This window comes from Camellia sinensis, chromosome 3, assembly GCF_055761805.1.
Source record: "Camellia sinensis isolate YWXY chromosome 3, ASM5576180v1, whole genome shotgun sequence".
NCBI lineage: Eukaryota > Viridiplantae > Streptophyta > Magnoliopsida > Ericales > Theaceae > Camellia > Camellia sinensis.
The window spans coordinates 66,257,332-66,278,791 of NC_138963.1; the positions used below are offsets into that span (position 1 = coordinate 66,257,332).

Consider the following 21,460-nt stretch of genomic DNA (forward strand, 5'->3'; position numbering starts at 1 on the left):
AAATTTAAAAAGAAATGTCTTATATTTTTATTTTGTTCCTTATAAAGTTCTTAAGTTCTATTAATTTTCAAAATGTCATTTAATTGTGCTCTTTTAATTAATATTTTTAATTTTCAAATGGAATGAACACATTTTATACAATTATTTGTAATTTTTTATTTTATTTTAGTAAATTGCACATATTATTTATACATTTCAAAGGAAAAATACTGAATGTATGGGTTGGGAGAGAGAAAACTAATAACCTAAATTGTTTATTATTATGTTTTCAAAAAAAATTAAAAGCACGTATTGATTAACGATTAAATTTGTTTGGGTGGAGAGAGGAAGTCATTAATACACAACTCATAAATTTGTATTTAATTTTTTATTTATGAGCAATAAAATATTAGAAAAAAAAAGAAGATAAAATGTAAATAATATTTTATCTTATTGAAAAAATAATATATTATTTTATCTCGTGTATAGCACAGGTCATAGAGTAGTTATAATTGATTAGGGTGTACCATAAGAAAAATATATACATTTTATTTAGTGCTTAATATGTGTTGTTTTTATTAGTAAATTCACATTAAGATATAATAAGAATTAAAATTTTAAAACTTGAGTTAGGTGTATTGTGATGATTTTTGGATTCAAGTATAATGACCCTTTTCATTAATGTTGTGTATGGTTGAGGAATTTGGAAATGGATTTGGAAAGGAAAAGGAAAAAGATAGGCAAAATGTGAATGGAATGTACTTATATTTCACTTATTTTCATACATATTTTCTCTCTCCGTTTCCATTTCCAAATCCTTTCTCAAATCATTCAACTAAACACAGTATAAAAGAAACTCATTCCTAAACTCCATTAGTGGCCCAAATATTTTTGAGGCCTTGGGCCCAATATCAAAATAAGGTTTATTGTTCTAGGCTTTTAGATGATTAGAGTTTTCACTACTACAAATATAGATAAAGATCACACTTTTTTGGTGTGATGTATGTTTTTTAATCACACCTTTTAAGTTTTATTAAAGTGTGGTCTTTAGGAGTGTGATTAAAAATGGTCATTTTTAATCACACTTTTTAAGTGTCATTAAAAAATGCTTTCATCACACCTTTTAAGTGTGATTAATAATATTTAGATCACACCTTTTAAGTGTGGTTAAAAACATTTAGATCACACCTTTTAAGTGTGGTTAAAAATATTTAAATCGCACCTTTTAAGTGTGATTAAAACCTTTAGATCACACCTTTTAAGTGTGATTAAAAATATTTTGATCACACCTTTTAAGTGTGATCTTTGGAAGTGTGATTAAAAATGATCATTTTTAATCACACTTTTTAAGTGTGATTAATAACATTTAGATCACACCTTTTAAGTGTGATTAAAAATATTTACATCACATCTTTTAAGTGTGATTAATAACATTTAGATCACATCTTTTAAGTGTGATTAATAACTAATAAAATCTGTGATAAAAAAAATGTGCTACATATTTGAAAAATAATCAATATTATTTTTGTATGCACATTTGAATAATGTAATACACACTATATACTATATTTTGAATCATAACCACATATTGAATAGAATAACGTCATATATTTCATAAATGGAAATTAAATATTCAAAACTATATACAAAGGAATTAAATAAAAAAAATTATCTGTGCTTACATATATTAAAAAATGAAAAAACTTAAAAAACTTATAAAACCCCTTTAAATACAATATGACAATACAAAATCATAAAAATAATAATATTCAGTGTGCTCTCCAAATTCTCTGAAAATAACTTCATCCACAGCTCTCTTCAGCTTCATCAAGTCATCAATCATCTTCACCAAAATGATGATTATATAACTGAATCATCCAATTCCATTAATACAACTTCATTAAACTTGAATGGTTGAAAAATCTATCATAGTGCGACCATATATAAAAATTAGTTTGTGTCAATCATTGTACCATTCACGGATGCCTCTGAAAGGATATCAGAATTCAAGCTAGAGAGAGCTGTTAGCACCAATGGGTGAGAAGCAAGTGTAGAAGCAGGGATCCTGAAACAAACAGATATTCAAACCAGTTATGAGAGTTCTATCATGTAAACTAGGGTGGGGAAGTTGTGCAAAATGGATATCATAATCACATAAGACTTTAGAACATCCACATGAACAGCCAAAAATACCCAATCACAAAGCTTTCAGTTTCCCAAGAGTAACACAGACATATGCAGAGAGAGAGAGAGAGAGAGAGAGAGAGAGAATAAAATAATTTGGAATATAATGATAAAAAATATATATATAAATTTATGCCTATTCTCATCCTTCAGACTTTGAAAATTAGTGTTGCATTGCATTTTGTTGTAAAAAAATAATTAAATATTCATATACATAACATATAATAATTGCTTACACTATATATAATATATAATAAATATTCAAATCTATATATTTTTGTGTGTCATCCACGTGTCATGTCCGACATTGTCTGATAATATTCCTGTCGACACATCTGTGTAGTGTTTATGCCGTGCTTCTTAGCCTATGAAGCATGGACACCGCTATGGCGGTCACGATGTCAGACACTTGTTAGACATGAACATGCCCTGAACACATGTCGGATAAGCTGGAGGAATTGGACACATTAGACATGTGGGGACACAAAAAAAACATCTTAACATGAAACATCATAGGTATTAAATTTGTTTCAAAGACAGTTTGAAGTGCACATATGCATCAGCATTGCCAAACTTCTCATTTACACAATTTCCTAACTTGAAGTTTATTTTGTTCCAAAATGAGTTCTTTAAGCCACAGTCAAATCCCCAAGATAAGTAGTAGCACCCAATAACATATCTACCTAAGGCCCAATGACGCCATCCCTTTTATGATCTCATCGACAGACAAAGCTTGATTTCAAATTAAATATTTCTTCTGAACAGAATTGAGTATACCTCAGGCAAAACTCTTAGTAGCTCGAGGAAGCTTGGTATGCATTCGGGGTGAGAATTCATCTCATCTCTAAGCCAATTTACAATGCCACCATCACCCCAATCTTTAGCAGGAACATGAACAGCCAATGCAGCCACAGCAAGGCTAATCTAAAAGGTGACAAATTTTAGCTGGACATATCTTTGTATTTACATTCCAAGTTGTGTGTGCACGCACAAGAGTGTAAGTGGTTGTACAGAGAAAACAACAATACCTGGGTTCTAACTTTAGGGGGGGCCTTTGTGAAATGTTTTCAATAAGCTCTGCATTTACAACCATGTGAAGGCTGGTAATCAGTCAAAGAAACTCTTTTGCATCACAAACATGAATCAACATATGCACACAATTGCAAGAAAACAAGTTTACATGCACTAAATAGAAACAGCAGCATATAGACAAAACTTATTTACACTACGAACAGTGGAAAATTAGGGAAAGAAACAGTGAGGGAAAGGGGGCACTAGGTACACCAACGTTGGCGTATTTTTTTTCAGATTGCAGGATCTTGTTCAAGATATTAGGATTCAAAATAGAAAGTTACAAACTGCCCATCTGCAATCCTCACACGTCTTTATAGTGCATAAGAAAGAACACTGTTGCAGATTTATCAAGAAAGAAAAGGATGGAAGAACAAGCTAAGCTTATAAAGAATCTATGTAAAGCATAACTTTCAGTTCCCACTAACTATGGTATAGCATTTGCCCCTTTCAATTAGCAAACATGTAGATCCCAAGGCTCCCCCAGTAAACAATGAAATTATAGATAGAAATGGCACTACCAACAAATCATATGATAACTCATGCCAAATTCTGAATGAGAACCTCATAAAAGTGTAAAACCTATAAATATTCTTACATTTAATAAATCCCGTAACGGGCGAAAAGCTTCAGAAGGCAGCTCTTCAAAATCTCGTTGTACCTGTCCATCACAAGCAAAATGCACTATGATATGTGAAAAGAAAGGCTGCCTTGATATACCAAAACCTATAATAAATGCAAATCAAAAGACATATTCACAGGTGAATAGCATTATATAGCAGTAACCTTTGGTACAAATCACAAATGCACAGATAATGAATAGCAGGAGAATCAGATTACCTTGCTTCTGAGGGTTTGAGAACAAAAGATTAAAGTTTCTTGATTGCTACTAGCATCATGAAGTAAATTATCGGAGACCTAAACAAGCAATAACATATTAGTAAATCTCAACAATTAAAAAAAATGAGATCCAACCAACACATGATAAGAACAGAATCAAGTACTACAATGAATATGTATCATGTTAGCGCATCCGAGGAATAAATCTCAATAATTGATGTGCTTTTTTTCCCGTCGGCTAGAGAAACCCCAGTGATGGCAGATGCACCACATATTTTACACATCACTAATTATAATAATATTTAATGAAATTTATTCATCAATGTACATGATACACCATGTGTAACGTTGGCATATACGAGCAACAAGTAACGCCCAATTGATACCACCAAGAAACCTTGAAACCTGATTGTGACAGAGAATCACACAGCATATGTAGTCAGAAATGAGACACAGCAGCAAGAACAAAGAAACATTAAGAATGAAAGAGCATCCTCACATTTGAATAAACCCCACGTCGCTTTGCCCAGAGTGTCACACATCTCAGTGTAGTACGAAAGCTCTGACCATGACAAAAATAAACACAATCAGCAACACATACAAAAAGCCAAATTTATGAACAAAAATATTCAATAACAACGTGAATATTTGGGACCAAACGCAAAATTTGATCAGTCACTCTGCATCCATTGAGACTATGAACTATCTGCTCATCTTGTAACGACCCAATCTTGGCAAGGCAAAACCCTGCCAAGAGGGTGCACCTCAAACGCTATAACACATTTACACCACAATTCCTGTATAATTCTTACATCACATCACCACATCAACAAAAGTGCATAAGACCTTTCAATTGCTTAACATATATGAGATAATCTATTCAAAGACAAAAAAAAGTATTATCATGCTACAAGATAGTTCCCAAGCATTTCCTCCAAAAAAAAAATATAATACATACTAATCACGAATCCATCAATACATCCAACTTCATAAGCAATATTTACAATCAACATCCTTCATAAAAAAAAGGGTAAGCTTACATCCTAGAATGACCCTAAGCAAAACCTCAACAACAAGATGCCCACCTGTGATCCTTCAAAAAAATTTTAGTCTTCCAAGTTGAGGCGAGCCACACAAAAGTCTATGAATCTGAAAAAAAAATTATTTAAAAGAATGAGCTAAAGCCCAATGAGTATACCAATACCGTGGAGTTATAAAACTTGCTCCTACCAATAGGGTTCAAAATAAAGATCCTAAACATAAGAGTTTAATTGGACTTAAATTTATACAAAATAAAAATAAAAATGATGAAATACAATTTTGTTAAAACGTTATCAAGATTTTTCCAAGGAATCTCATAAGGCAGAAAAAAAAATACATTTGGGTAATGAAAGAAAACAAAAATATAACTTTTCAATACATTAAGATTTCCTGTCCATCATACAATCCACTACATAGCCTTAGGGTCGCGTTACCTCGCGACTTAGGTGGTGACGGTACCGTTACCCAAAACATAACCATAGGAACATAACTCATGTCATCGTAGCACTTCAATTCTCGTTTCAATGTTTCAGTCCCCGGGACCCCTTATACATACAACGACCCTTATGGTCCTTAAAACATTTCGGTCCCCAGGACCCCAAAGCATTTTGGCCCTTGTGGCCCCAAAGGCTATATTCGGTTATATGATCAATAAAATAAATACCCTCACATAACATTTCACTGTCATTCAATCATCATCATCATAAAATTTGAACGACTCAACTTAAATAAATTCTCATAAAAAAAAATTAATGCTTCATTATACAAATGAAATCATATCTTTATTAAAACTCAACCCTTGGCCTCAATAAATTTATAGATTTTCTTTTTATACATATATCATGATGAAATGTATCATTCATTTCCTTTAATTCAAAAAATTATTTTCAAACTTTGTAATAAAGATAGAGGTAAGGTAATTTCCATGGTAAGTATACTCACCTCCAAATTAGCAAAAGCATAGATTGAAACTCTATGAATTAATTCCCAGACGCCTCCCTCCAATCCTAACAATTGGTAAATAGGATCTAAAATTAAGGAAAAGCTTTCAATGAAAATTACAACATCTACAAAATTTATCCTAAATAAGACATGCTATGGAATGACAAGCTAAAGAACTCCTCCAACTTCAAGTCACCCAAACAAACTTCTTATCCAATCTCCACAACACCCATCCTTTGTACATTTTTTTGAGTTAATAAACTTTTTAAATATCCAATCAATTTATATGCACAATACCACCATCAATTAACTACAAAAGTCAAAAATCAACATTTTCATAAACTCAACAACTTAAGTAAAACCACTTCAATCATTTATAAAATTCCTCCATAGAACATAGAGATACCCAATCTACCATTTATCAAGTCAATTTCAACATATAAATTTCCTAACACCAAAATTCCTAATTTTTACATCGCATTCAAACCCTAGATTAACCCAAATCTTAATCTCCAAAACAACCATCAAATTGATCATTTTTCTACATGTAAAACACTCATAGAAACTGATTGAGAGTATAAAACTCAACAATCAAACCCAAATCGTAATAGATCTAAAATAGAAGAATTTCATCATCTTTAACTCAAAATATGTAAAACCCAATTTAAATAATTAATCTTCAAATCTTCATTTTTAATCCTCTAAAAATCCATCTTGAATCAATTTATGTCTAGATTATTTTAACTATACTAAAAAAAGATGAAATTTCTTACCTTATGATGATTTTTCCACAATTTTTTTGCTTGACTCTTGGTATCCCACAAAACCCTCTTCTCCTTTGTTCTTCCTTCAATTCTCAAGCCTTGAGTTCCTTCCTTCTTTCTCTCTCTCTCTCTCTCTCTCTCTCTCTCTCTCTCTCTCTGGGCCTTTCTCTCTTTACGGCTCAAGCTCTCTTCCTGAATGTCAAAGAATGAATTCAATGGGCTCTATCTAATACAACGTATAAACAATGAACAAACACACACACAGCCTTCTTTTCACATCCAGATTTTCTCAACACACACACGCACCCACAAACACACCCAATTCTAGATTATTCTACAATTTACTGTATGATCAAAATTAATTTAACTAAGCAACACTTAATCTTAATAAATCTTAATTAACACATAATTAAATCAATCATGACTAATCCCAAATCCCACTTAATTTAATTAGTCTAATTTGACTTCCTTTAGAGCCCAATTAATAATATTTAAATTTATTAATCTGAATCAGTTTTTTTTTTAATCAAACTCCCAAAAGGCTCCAAATATTAAATTAAACTTATTGTCATCATCAATTTTGATTTCTCAAACCATTTAGGCCTTCAATTTCTAATCAGACTCCAAATTTCCGTCAATAAATTACATATTCAAATTGGACACCCCATAAATAAATTTAATTCGTAATAATCACAATTCTCAATCCTCATAATTTAATTAACCTAATTAACTCCAATTCAGACCTAATTAATCGGATCTCAATTCTACTAAAATGAATCGAATATTTAATTAAACTCCCAAATGGATCCGTAATTAAAAATTAAATTGATTCAACTTCTTAATTTCACGTCCTTAAACCATTTGGACCCTTAATTTCTAATTGCAAAATAAATCTTTAAAAGAATCATATACGAATCAGATTCCACAATTATCATAAATCCCAAACTAAATTAGGATAACGACTAATTAAAATCTCAAATCTCCTTAATTAACCCCAGCAACCACATGCTATGAGCAAACACCATCATCGTCAATATGTATGTACAGAATTGTGGTGATTGTGTATAGCCCTAGATTTGGGGTTTGAGGGAGGGAGGGAGGGAGGGCGTATTATGGGCGGAGAAGGATGAGAGTTTGATCCAGGGTTTGGGTTTGGACTGCTTCAAGTGACTGCTAAGGCTCGTTTGCCCTTTCGGCTGCTCCTCCGCCGAGCGGGAATAGAAAAAAAAAAAAAAAAAAAGGTGGGGGAGGGGAGCGGGAATGAAAAACAAAAAGGGGCGGGAATAAAAAATAATATTTTTTTTTGTCAGAAATAAAATTTAAATAATAAAATAATGTCGGTTAATTTTTTTTTTTTTTTTTTTTTGCGACGGGGTTGTCGTCATCAAAAAAATTTATTTTTTGTTAAAAAATATATTTTTTTGTAGTTAATAAATTTTTTTTTAAAAAAATCTTTTTTTTTTTTAGTTACTAAGATTGAAAATTTATTTGTTTCATTTTTATTTTAATGAAAAAAATATTATTATTTTCTATTTGGTAGAAGTAGGGGTAATATTTTAATAAAAAAATATTTTCCACTAAAATTTAAAATAATTTTCTGTGGTCAATGAAAAATATTTTTCTACGGCCTATTTTTTTTTTGTTATTAAAAATCATGAACTAATTTTTTGTGGTAGAGGAGAGGGAGTAGTAGTAGTGGTGAAGGTGGTGGATAAGAGATGGTGGTGGTGGTGGCGGCGGCGGCGAAGGAGATTAATGGTGAAGTTGTAGTAGTGGTAGAGCAGATGAAGTGGCAAGGGTGAAGGAGAGGTAATGGTAGTAGTAGTGGCAGTAATGGTGAAGGAGGTGGATAAGAGATGGTGGTGGTGGTGGTGGTGGTAGCGAAGAAGATTAGTGGTGAAGTTGTGGTAGTGGTAGAGTAGATGAAGTGGCAAGGATGAAGGAGAGGTAATGGTAGTAGTAGTGGCAGTAATGGTAGTGGTGGCAATGGTAGTAGTAATGGTAGTCGTAGAAGTGAAGTGGTGACAGTGGTAATAATGGTGGTAGTGAAATGGCGTTTGCAATAGTGGTGAAGATGGTGAAGGAGATGGGTGGTGAGAGAAAGAGAGATGAGTGAGAGACAGATAGAGGAGAGAGAGAGAGAGAGAGAGAGACAAAGACAGAGTGATGAGCGAGAGAGAGACAAAGTGGTCGCTAAAAGTGCATTTTCTTGTAGTGGATAGATAAATCAAGAGGGAGCTCAGTAAATAGAGAAGACGGAAGAGAGAGAGTAAGCAACGCGAACACAAAGAGAGAAAGAGAGAGAGAGGGACAAAAAGATAAAGAGATAGAAAGTGGGAGACAGAAAAAGAGACAGAGAGAGAAAAGAGATGAACGAAAGAGACAGAGAGAGAGATAGAGAGAAGAGAGATGAGCGAGAGAGACATAGAGAGAAAAGAGATGAACGAGAGAGACAGAGAGAGAGATAGAGAAGAGAGATGAGCGAGAAAGACAGAGAGAGATGAAAGATGAGAGAGATAGAGAGAAGAGAGATGAGCGAAGAGATATGGAGAGAAAAGAGATGAGAGAAGAGATAGATGAGTGAGAGACACAGAGAGAAAGAGAGAGACAGATAGACAGAAAGAAAAGAGTGATGAGTGAGAGAGAGAAAGAGAAGAGAGAGAGGAAGATGAAAAAATGGGTAAAAGATATAGACAAAGAGAGAGAGAAAAAAAAGAGCGAAAATAGATAAACGAGAGAGAGACAGAGAGAGATGAGCGGGAGAGATAAAGATAAGAGAGACAGAGAGAGAAGAGAGATGAGAGAGATAGACAGAAGAGAGATGAACAAGAGACACAGAGAGAAAGAGAGAAAGAGAGAGAGAGAGAGAGAGAGAGAGAGAGAGAGACAGATAGAGAAGAGTGATGAGTGAGAGAGAGAAAAATAAGAGAGACAGAGACACAGAGAGAAAGAGACAGACAGACAGACAGACAGACAGATAAGAGTGATGAGTGAGAGAGAAAGAGAAGAGAGACAGAGACAGAGAGATAGGAAGATGAAAAAATGGGTGAAAAAGTTCCGTGTCTAACGCCTCATTTTCTAGTAGTGAGTCGTCTCTATCATTCATGGGTAGAATAGAGGCGCGGATTTGGGAATTGTATATTTTATATAAAAATCAAATTGAAATATTTTATACAATCACACCTATTTAGGGAGTGTGATTAAATATGTATATATATATATATATATATAATTACACTTATTTAAAAAGTGTGATTAAAAAGTAGTAATGTATATATAATCACACTTTAATTAAAATGTGTGATTAAAAAATATATATATAATCACAATTATTTAAAAAGTGTGATTAAAAAGTAGTAGTGTATATATAATCATACTTTAATTAGAAGGTGTGATTAAAAAATATATAAATAATCACACTTTAATTAGAATGTGTGGTTAAAAAATATATATATAATCACACTTATTTAAAAAGTGTGATTAAAAAGTAGTAATGTATATATAATCACACTTTAATTAGAAGGTGTGATTAAAAAATATATAAATAATCACACTTTAATTAGAATGTGTGATTAAAAAATATATATATAATCACACTTGTTTAAAAAGTGTGATTAAAAAGTAGCAGTTTATATATAATCACACTTTAATTAGAAGGTGTGATTAAAAAATATATAAATAATCACACTTTAATTAGAATATGTGATTAAAAAATATATATATAATCACACTTGTTTAAAAAGTGTGATTAAAAAGTAGTAGTGTATATATAATCACACTTTAATTAGAAGGTGTGATTAAAAAATATATAAATAATCACACTTTAATTAGAATGTGTGATTAAAATATATATATATAATCACACTTGTTTAAAAAGTGTGATTAAAAAGTAGTAGTGTATATATATAATCACACTTTAATTAGAAGGTGTGATTAAAAAATATATAAATAATCACACTTTAATTAGAAGGTGTGATTAAAAAATATATATATAATCACACTTGTTTAAAAAGTGTGATTAAAAAGTAGCAGTGTATATATAATCACACTTTAATTAGAAGGTGTGATTAAAAAAATATATATATAATCACATTCAAATTGAAAAGTGACATAAAAAATAAATATTATCACACTCAATCAAAGTAAGTGTGATTAAAATATCAATCTAATTTTTTTTATCACACTTCCAATAAAAGTGAGATCTTTTTTTTTGTCAAAGTGTGATAAGCAAAGAAAACTTTATTGATGAAATATAGCATACAAAGTATGAGGATACATCAATAAAGGGAAAGTTACAGAGCTAACAACAGCACATAGATTGATGAAATGTAGCAACTTGATCCCACTCAGTGAACAAAAAGAGAGGACCCAACAGTTGGCAAGAAACACCCTAACACCCCAACAGTTGGCAAGAAACCAACCACGGGAAAGACCAAAAGTCAAAGAAACAATAACAGAAATAACACAGCAAACCTGATCTAGTGGAGGTTGGATACAATGTCGTGCACTGAATAATCTACTTTCAAGAGCCATTTTGGACCACAAAGTTATCTGCACTTTAATCTTTTCGCATAAAACTTGAATATCTGGATGAGCTCCCTTAAACAAACATTCATTCCACAACCTCCATACGGACCAAAAACGACAGAAGGGATAATGTATTTACAGTGTTGCTCAATCAAATGCCATTATTATATGATTTATTCAATAAAACTTCGTTAGAATGTATGATTTGTTTATAAGTGTAGAATAATTTAATATTTTTATAATGGTATTATTTTCACGTTTTAACATTTCATTTTTATTTTTATTTGTTTGTTTATTGAAGATGCACTCAAAGAACAAAAGGTTATTCATTTACTTTTAATGAAAAACTCTATTCATAGAAAAGAGTATTACAAATATGTAAAATTAATTTGGAATAGCTTTAGTAATGAGTTTTGTAGAAATTGATACTTACATATTAATACTTAGAATTTGATCTAGAGTAAATTCTTCACATTACAATTTGAATCATATATATATATATATATATATATATATATATATATATATATATATATGTGTGAATAAAATTATGAGTACATTTTTTGAACATTGAAAATTAGCCCACAAAGTATGTAATTAAGGCCTCATGTGCCTAAGGTATTTAAAGTAATTTTTTTAGTTATAAAAACCATTTTGTCATTTTTCAAATATCAACAAGCCAAAAAAAAGAAAGAAAAAAAAAACTTATCTCATAAAACAAGCTAAAAGTGAAAATTTTAAAAATTATCACAGTTTAGTCCCCATCCCAAAAAGAAAATCTTTTTCCTTTTACTCCTTGACTTAATTCGTCATGTTGATTTTTTTTTTTCAAAATCTATGTTTTTAAAAATAAAAAATAAAAATTGGGTTACTCGAAATTAAAATTACAAATAAAAATTCCATTCAGTTTCTTTCTTTAAATAAAAAAAAAAATCATTAAAAAAGTCTTCCTATATGAAGTTTTAAAAAAAAGTTAAGAAAACTAAGAAAATTACTAAACAATATGACTTATTTAACCATTACAAGACTAAAAAAAATGCAATATGCTATAACTTTAAAAAAATAATAAAATAAAATGAGATTATCCAATCCTTTTAATATATAGAGTATTGTAAATGATTTTTTTTTTTTTTTAATTTTAACAAAGACTGTTTTTAGAGTTTTAAGTCTCAAACTACAAAACTTTTTTTTTAAAAAAAATATATTGTTTAGGCCATTCAATCCTAAATATTTGTAACTTAAAATTTTCATAATAGAAATCCTTATCAATAAATTTAAAAAGAAATGTCTTATATTTTTATTTTGTTCCTTATAAAGTTCTTAAGTTCTATTAATTTTCAAAATGTCATTTAATTGTGCTCTTTTAATTAATATTTTTAATTTTCAAATGGAATGAACACATTTTATACAATTATTTGTAATTTTTTATTTTATTTTAGTAAATTGCACATATTATTTATACATTTCAAAGGAAAAATACTGAATGTATGGGTTGGGAGAGAGAAAACTAATAACCTAAATTGTTTATTATTATGTTTTCAAAAAAAATTAAAAGCACGTATTGATTAACGATTAAATTTGTTTGGGTGGAGAAAGGAAGTCATTAATACACAACTCATAAATTTGTATTTAATTTTTTATTTATGAGCAATAAAATATTAGAAAAAAAAAGAAGATAAAATGTAAATAATATTTTATCTTATTGAAAAAATAATATATTATTTTATCTCGTGTATAGCACAGGTCATAGAGTAGTTATTGTACGGGGAGCAAATATTCCGGCGTGCCCGTATTCCTTTCTTCCGAGCTCCGTCGATGTCCGATCACCTGCGAGTCAATAAGGATGAGCTACCCGGCGGTGTGTGGCCGGAAAAACCCTCCAACGGTCAAGTTAGCACACACCTTAGAGGGAATAGAGAGAAGGGAGAGAGTGTTTGAGTGTAAGGATTTTCTTACACAGTGTTCGTCTGTCGCGTATGGGGGGCGCAGACAGGCTTATATACCTTCTGTGCCCCATATCCACTCCCTGTCATCTCCTGACACGTGGCTCTGCTATCCCATCTGTCAGCTTAAACCATGCCGTTCATCACCTGCTCTCAACTGCCTGCCAGCATAGCTGGAGCTCGGCAGCCGAGCTGCCCTACCTCGGTCATACCATGCTTCATACCTTAAGCGCCCGACCGGATAACCGAATGAAGGACCGGGCTAGGCGGCATCTCGGCAAAGCTTAGCCCGGGATCCTCCTTTGGTCGGTCTTCTCGCCGGTCAGTCAACTACCTCGGCTGACCGCGCCTTTCCGAGCGCCGGCCTCTCGGTCTGTCCGATCTCGTCAATCCTCGGACCGAGCATCCTGGTCTGCACGGTTCGGGGCAGCACATAGTCCAAACTCTGCCCGGCCCAAGTTCTGGTAGCCCATCTCCGGGTGAACAGTCGATCACCTCGGCCCACTGCTCTGCTGGGCCCCCAACCTGTTCGGTTTATACCTCGGCCCAACGCCGGAGCATAAATCACCCTCTCAATTGCCCCTTAATTCCGTCCGCGGAAGCGTGACTGGGATTATTCACCTCGTCCGAGATAACGTTTATCTGGTCGTCAAGATGCCAAGCTTCGACCGAGCTAGTTGACGCAATTGTCCGCAGATCTGACCGGTTATATTCCTCGGCTGACCTTTTCTCGTTGAAAGTAGCTCGGTTGGCTCTTCGTCTTTTCAACCCGTCGCTTCAGTCCTGCCAAAGCCATAAATGGTGACACGTGGCGGTCTGCCATTGGTCATCGGGCAGCCAACCCGCCGTTTTTGCCAGAATTTGAATTTGGGCGGTCTCTAACGCCTATACAAACTTGCCCCCCCCAGTTCCATTTTTCCTCTACTGCTGCATCCATCTCTGTCGATTCTCAGACCCAAGCTCGACTGCCATCCCGCCGTTCTTCGTGTTTGGGAAGAACACCTTCGGCCCTTCACAGGTAAGATGTCCAATCTCTCTTATGTTGCTATTTACTCTTATTTTGCACACATTAGGACCCGAAAACATAGCTTTTAGGGCTTAGACCATAGAAAACATTCTAAACCTCCCAATGTTCTTGGTGTTCTTCGTCTTCCTGAAGAACGTCGAAGAACTGGGGTGAACCGGGCTCTGGACCTTTTTTTTGATCCAAGAAACCAGCCAAACCGGGCAAACAACGTGTTTGTTCTAACCGGGGCAGAAACCGAGATAATCAAAGGACTTGGTCGCTCAACCGGGCTAACATCAGGTCTGCTTGGGCGACCGAGCTCCTTAATCAAACAACCGAGGTAGTTTGGCCCCCTTACCGACCGAGCTGAAGTCTAGCTCCCTTTACGAAACCACACACTTACACTTGCCATCCTTTTCCTGCAGAGTCCAAGGGGACCCCTGTCATTCCTGAACCTCTCAGGACCGAGCTGCAGCAATTTATCACCGTGCCCAACCCATCAACCGGGCTATAGTAAGTCGGCCACAAATGGGGAAGTTCCGCTTCCTTGTGGATACTCCGGCCGCGCTAGCCGCTTTCAGAGAGGACTACGGCGTCCCGGCCGATGTCCATCTCGAGTTGGCCGAAGAAGAGACCACGCCTTGGGGTAGGGAGGAATGCCCCTTCACCGTGCTGTCCATTGTCGAAGGGGGCCTTCGTTTCCCTCTCAACCCACTGATTACCGAGTTCTTACGCCGTACCGGGCTAGCGCCAACCCAAGTGTCCACCAACACTTATAGAATGATCAACGGCGTACATGAATTGAACCAACGCCTAGGCACCAACTTAGGCCTAGCCGAGATATTGAGGCAGTACACAATGGGCCACACCGGTGACGGCCTAGCTTACTATTTAAAAATAAGACCGGGCAAGGAAAAAATCGTAACCAGCACCCCGGACAAAGATATGCACGATGATGATTTCTTCTGGGTGTCCGGCAACTACGAAACAGCCGAGGTGCCGGGCTGGTTCATAAGCAAGGACTTCGGTTCTTCATGTAAGCCACTCAAATTTGCACGGTTAACTTTATTCTTTTAGTTTTATTAACCGGTTTCCCTGTTTCTTTTGCAGCCATCCAAGCCTTGCAAGCCAACTACCAATTCCCCAACGTCGAGGCAATTCGGGCCGTGCTTAGGTACCGTCACCGAGACTGCAACGAATTGCTCGGCTACACACCCACCTACAGATATTCTGCACCGCGCCGGAGTAGAGTAACTGACTTCCTCAGAGCTCCTTCGCCACCTCCAGATCCAACCCTACCAGACGTCCCATTAATCCGGTTAACCGACGAGCAAGAAATGGCCAAAAGATCTCGGATCAAAAACCTCCTAACCGCGACCTCAGCCGAGATTCCGAGCGTCACCACCCGTTCCCCGGCTGCCGGTCAATCGAGTGCTGCCGTTATAGCCCTTGCTTCTCCAGCTCCAGCTGCCGTGCAATCTGCCAGAGAAGCGCGCCGGGCTGGAAAAAGACCAAGGGCAGATCTCTCCGCCGAGCTCGTCACCGAGCTGACAACCGAGCATCCTGCTGAAACTCCTGCTCCCGTGCCCGCTTGGCGTCCTCAGCTGAAGCACCGGGGACAGGACATCCCGGCGACTGCATCGATCAAGGCAGACAAAGAACATTTGCTTGCCTTCGATCTCTCCAAAGCATTTCTCCTTCCGGGCGACGTGGTAGGCAGTGACCACGTCCCTGACACCCGGCTGGTAAAATCTTCTGTGAAGTCGATGGCCAGGGTAAGTCGGCGTTCTTTTTAACATTTCACAAGTGTTTGCTCGGTTCTTCTTGCTCGGTCCCCTTTCTGATGTACTATGCTTCTTTGTGCAGGCCATTCAAAAACAACATTTGGTCCTAGAGCGCATCCACCGGCTTAGGCAGAAAGCCAACGACACTGCGAGCCATGTTGAAAGCCTCCAAGCCGAGCTCGGCCGGGCTAAAGCTTCTCTCGAAATGGCCAACCATGACAATAATAGACTGCTCGGTCAGCTGGGCGCAGCCGAGAAAAAACAAGGTGAGCTTCAGGCCGAGGTTGACGCTTTGAAGAAGGCGAAGAAGAAGGCTTGCCGGGCTGCCAACAAGGCCGGGTTCAACGAGGCCGAGGAGAGCTATAAGAAGCAGGTGTTTGCAACACAAGACATCTACTGCAAGGCCGGTTGGAAGTCTGCCTGTGAACACCTCGGCCAGGGCTCTGACACCGACGTTTTTGCCAATCCTCCCAAAGCTTCACTACCGGTCTACCTCGTGCCATACGCAAATGATGTATTTACTGCGCTTCAAGCGGAGGCCGAGGAAGGACTTGAAGATGGAGAGGATGACACAGATTCTGAGGAAGAAGAGGCCGAGGTGCCTGAACAGCCCGGCAACGATGAGCCCGGCGCCCAAGAAGCAAGCCAAGCTGTTGACCTTGATGCTGATGCTGCCGAGGATGAGTTCACCAATCTTTCCCCCTTTGTTTAGGTTTCTTTTCTTTGTATTTTTGCTTTCAATACACTTGATGTAACCGGGCTTTGTCCCCACCTTTTGTAATGAATTTCTTTATCAATGAAAAATTTTGAATTTTCGCTAAGTGTTTGCCCGGTAGTAATTAATTCCGTCTTCAGCAAACTATCTCGGTATGACTTATCATTTGAACACTTGGTCGACCGGAGTCCATAACATGGTCGACGCACTTGAGCATAACAAAACAAATTCTCGCACCGAAATATCCATCTCGGTTGTTGCTAAGTTTGGACAAGATACCATGTTGGACAAGACGCCAACTCTTCCAACCGGAGTACTTCATCACGGTTGGGAATCCCAAGTTGGACAGAACACCAACTCTTCCAACCGGAGTACTTCATCTCGGTTGGGAATCCAAAGTTGGATAAAACACCAACTCTTCCAACCGGAGCAAATCATCTCGGTTGGGGATCCTAAGTTGGACAAAACACCAACTCTTCCAACCGGAGCAAATCATCTCGGTTGGGGATCCTAAGTTGGACAAAACACCAACTCTTCCAACCGGAGCAAATCATCTCGGTTGGGGATCCTAAGTTGGACAAAACACCAACTCTTCCAACCGGAGCAAATCATCTCGGTTGGGGATCCTAAGTTGGACAAAACACCAACTCTTCCAACCGGAGCAAATCATCTCGGTTGGGGATCCTAAGTTGGACAAAACACCAACTCTTCCAACCGGAGCAAATCATCTCGGTTGGGGATCCTAAGTTGGACAAAACACCAACTCTTCCAACCGGAGCAAATCATCTCGGTTGGGAATCCTAAGTTGGACAAAACACCAACTCTTCCAACCGGAGCAAATCATCTCGGTTTTAAACATTAAAAGAACAATCCGAGTGCTAATGCAAAATGACTTCTATAATTTGACAAAAAGAATTACATTCTGCTTTGCAAGCCAAAAAATTACTTTACAAAAAAGAGGAAAGTAAAAAGCTTAAAAATAATACAATTTCAAGTTGGCCGCATTCCATGGCCGGGGTATGGCTCTTCCCTCTAGATCCTCCAAGTGGTAAGCCCCCTTGCCCGCCAGACCAGTGATCTTGTAAGGTCCTTCCCAATTTGCCCCTAGTTTGCCTTCTCCTGGCACCAGGGTGTTGCCCATAATTTTCCTCAAAACCCAATCCCCAACTTTGAACGGTCTGGGGTGCACTGTCTTGTTATACTTCTTGGAGAGCTCTTGTTGGCAAGCGGCAACATGGATGAGGGCTTTCTCCCGGCGCTCTTCCGCTAAGTCCAACTCCAAGGCAATAGCCTCGGCATTTAGCTCGGGCTCAAAACTCTCAGTTCTGAGGGTGGGCATTTCAACTTCCAAGGGTATGACCGCCTCCATGCCATAAGCCAAAGCAAATGGAGTTTCCCCGGTCGAACGTCGCGGGGTTGTTCGATATGCCCAAAGGACGCTCGGTAATTCTTCAGCCCACTTGCCCTTAGCCTTTTCCAACCGTTTCTTCAACCCATCCAGTATAGTCTTGTTTGATGCTTCGGCTTGACCATTGGACTGCGGGTAGGCCGGGGTGGAGTTGTAGAATTCTATCTTTAGATCTTCACAGAATCCTCTGAATAGGCGACCGTCAAACTGGGTACCGTTGTCAGAGATCAAAATCTTGGGGACGCCAAACCGCGTGACAATGTTCTGCCAGACAAATCGCTTCACGTCTTTTTCTTTGATGGTTGCCAAGGGCTCAGCTTCAACCCACTTTGTGAAGTAATCTGTGGCCGCGATGAAGAATTTCCGGTTGCCCGGTGCTGTTGGCAACGGTCCCACTATATCTAGCCCCCACATGGCGAAAGGCCAAGGACTGGTGAGGGGAAGAAGTTCCCTGGCAGGCTGGTGGATCTGATGAGCGAATTTTTGGCATTTCTCGCACTTGCGGACATATTTTTGGGCGTCGGCCTGCATGCACGGCCACCAGTATCCCTGCGAAATAGCTCGGTAAGCCAAGGACCGTCCCCCGACGTGGCTGCCACAACTGCCTTCATGAATTTCAAACAAGAAGGCCTCCACACTGTTCGGGTGCACGCACTTGAGATAAGGACCGGTGAAGGACTTCTTATACAACGCGCCTGATGGAGAGAGCCAAAACCGCTCGGACTTCACCCGGATTTTGTGTGCTTCTTTCTTGTCCGCTGGAAGAGTCCGGTCTCTGAGGAACGAGATCAATGGGTCCATCCATGAAGGACCTAGCTCGGCGCAGAGTACATCCGTCTGCCCGGCATTTTCAATGCTTGGCCGCGGAAGAAAGTCAATCAACAGGGGGTTTGGAGATGTGCTATCTACCATGGAAGCGAGGCCGGCGAGTTCATCAGCCCGGCTGTTTTCTTCCCGGCCAATCTGCTGGACTCTGATTGCTTCAAACTGCTTGATATGGTCCCTGACCAGAGCTTGGTACTTCGCCATCCTGTCGTCCTTCGCTTCATAAATCCCGGAAACTTGATTAACCACAAGCTGGGAATCACTATATACCAGAAGCTCGGCAGCCTTCATTTGGATTGCGCTCTTGAGCCCAGCAAGAAGCGCCTCGTACTCAGCCTCGTTGTTAGATGCCGGGAAGCCGAGTGTGATAGAATGCTCTATGGTTAGGCCGTCCGGGGATATAAGAACAATACCTAGGCCGGCACCATGGCGGTTGGACGCTCCATCAACAAAAAGCTTCCACATGTCCCCCACGAAAAGCTTCCAGCAGTCAGATGGGTCCTGAGAGTTGCGAAGGGCAATGGGATCACAACTGCTCGGCTGTGCGGTGTCAAGTTTGGTGTTGACCGGTTCAAAGTCAGTGCCCCTTGGTGATTCGACACCGGACTCAGCAAGTTGGTCCGTAATGCCAAAGTCCGTAGGCGAAACACCAGGTTGCGGTGTGAAGCCGGCCGCAGGTTCTGAGCTGCCTGGAACCATTCCTTCCCCCCTTGAGGATTCGGCACCGGACTCAGCAAGTTGGTTCAGAATGCCCAAGTCCGTAGGCGAATCATCAAGTTCTGAGCTGTGTGGAACCATTCCTTCCCCCCTTGGTGATGCGGTACCGGACAGGGTGGATGGGTTGGTGATACACAACTCCGTCATCGCAACACCGGGAGATACTACCGTGCAAACTGAGGGAATTTCGATGGTGCGCGCTAACTCCGCGGCGCGACCTTCGGCAGATAGTAGTTCCTCGGTTGGCATTGTGGGCGTCTCATCATCTGCCCCGGCAATGACGACCGGGCATACCGGATGAGTGCCAGGTGAGAACTCGGCAACAAAATCGGCCAAGGTTTGGGCTTTGATGGCGGTGCGCGGCTGGAACTTCACATCAAACTGTCCCAACTCGACCGCCCATTTTAATATTCGGCTGGAAAAGTCTGCGCGCTCAAACAAGGCCTTGAGAGGGAACTCGGTCAGTACGACGATGGTATGGGCGTGAAAATAATGTGCCAATTTCCTCGAAGCCATCATCAGTGCCAACGCTAGTTTTTCCAGCGGCAAGTACCGCGTCTCAGCCGGCAGAAGGGTCTTACTTACGTAAAAAATTGGGAGGTGCTTAATTCCTTCAGCCCGGACTAACACCGCACTTACTGCGTGCTGGGAGACGGCAAGGTAAAGGTAGAGTTCCTCACCGGGCTCTGGTGTAACCAACAGCGGCGGGGAAGACAAATAATCCTTGAGCTCAGCCAAAGCTCGGTCACACTCGTCATCCCATGAGAATTTTGACTTCAATGCTTGAAAGAAAGGGCGGCAGCGATCTGATGACCGGCTTATAAATCGATTAAGCGCGGCGGCCATACCGGCCAGATGCTGTACGTCCTTAGCCGAGCTAGGTTGTTTCAATTCTTGCACGGCTTTGATCTGAGTAGGGTCTGCTTCGATGCCTCGGTTCGTGACTAAGAATCCCAAAAATTTCCCGGATCCCACGCCAAAGGTACACTTCGAGGCGTTCAAGCGCAGCTTGTGCTTCTTAAGAATGGCGAACATCTCGGCTAAGTCGGACAGATGGTGTGCCTCATGTCGGCTCTTTACCACCATATCATCGATGTAAGCCTCCATTGTCCGGCCGAGCAAAGGAGCGAACATTTTGGTCACCATCCTCTGAAAGGTTGCCCCGGCGTTTTTCAAACCAAAGGGCATAACTCGATAGCAGAAGAGTCCCCTTGGAGTCGTAAAAGAGGTGATTTCTTGGTCAGGCCCATGCATGGCAATCTGGTGATAGCCGCGGTATGCATCCAAGAAACTGAGCCGACTGTGTCCAGCCGTCAAATCCACTAGCTGGTCAATGCGCGGCAAAGGGAAGCTGTCTTTTGGACAAGCTCGGTTGACTGTTTTATAGTCGATACAAACTCGCCACTTTCCATTTTTCTTGGGCACCACTACCGTGTTGGAAATCCACCGAGGGTAGTGCACTTCCTGTATTGCTCGTGCCTCAAGCAAGTTCTTTACCTCCTCGGCTACTACCTCGGCGTGATGCAGCGCCGATCGCCTTGTTCACTGGATGACTGGCTTTGCTCCAGGGAAGACATTGAGGTGATGGCAGATAAAGCTTGGGTCAAGACCAGGCATGTCATAGGGCGACCATGCAAAGACTTCGATGTTCGCCATTAAAAACTCGATCATCTCGGTTCTCTCCATGGCCGAGAGACTCGAACCGAGCAAGAAG

The 21,460-nt window shown here is 38.8% G+C and overlaps 1 protein-coding gene and 1 non-coding gene across 5 annotated transcripts; one reads left to right on the forward strand and one right to left on the reverse strand.

Annotated features, from left to right (window-relative positions):
- Positions 1–1,567: 1,567 nt before the first annotated feature.
- Positions 1,568–7,065, reverse strand: LOC114269976 (uncharacterized). 4 transcript variants are annotated; one of them, XR_014364042.1, is made up of 10 exons: positions 6,831–7,065; positions 6,058–6,122; positions 5,160–5,223; positions 4,574–4,636; positions 4,075–4,152; positions 3,833–3,895; positions 3,192–3,240; positions 2,941–3,087; positions 1,953–2,044; positions 1,568–1,847 (listed from the first exon to the last, which is right to left on the reverse strand). It is a non-coding gene; the product is annotated as an uncharacterized LOC114269976 (transcript). The 4 variants fall into 4 exon arrangements; XR_014364043.1 differs by lacking the exon at positions 6,058–6,122 and adding an exon at positions 4,715–4,881 and having other exon boundaries at positions 6,831–7,022; XR_014364045.1 differs by lacking the exon at positions 6,058–6,122.
- Positions 7,066–15,634: 8,569 nt separating this feature from the next.
- Positions 15,635–16,793, forward strand: LOC145821576 (uncharacterized). The gene is made up of 2 exons (XM_082918105.1): positions 15,635–16,072; positions 16,164–16,793. Exons 1-2 carry the CDS (start codon positions 15,635–15,637, stop codon positions 16,791–16,793), a joined length of 1,068 nt encoding a protein of 355 aa, XP_082774231.1.
- The last annotated feature ends 4,667 nt before the right edge of the window (positions 16,794–21,460 follow it).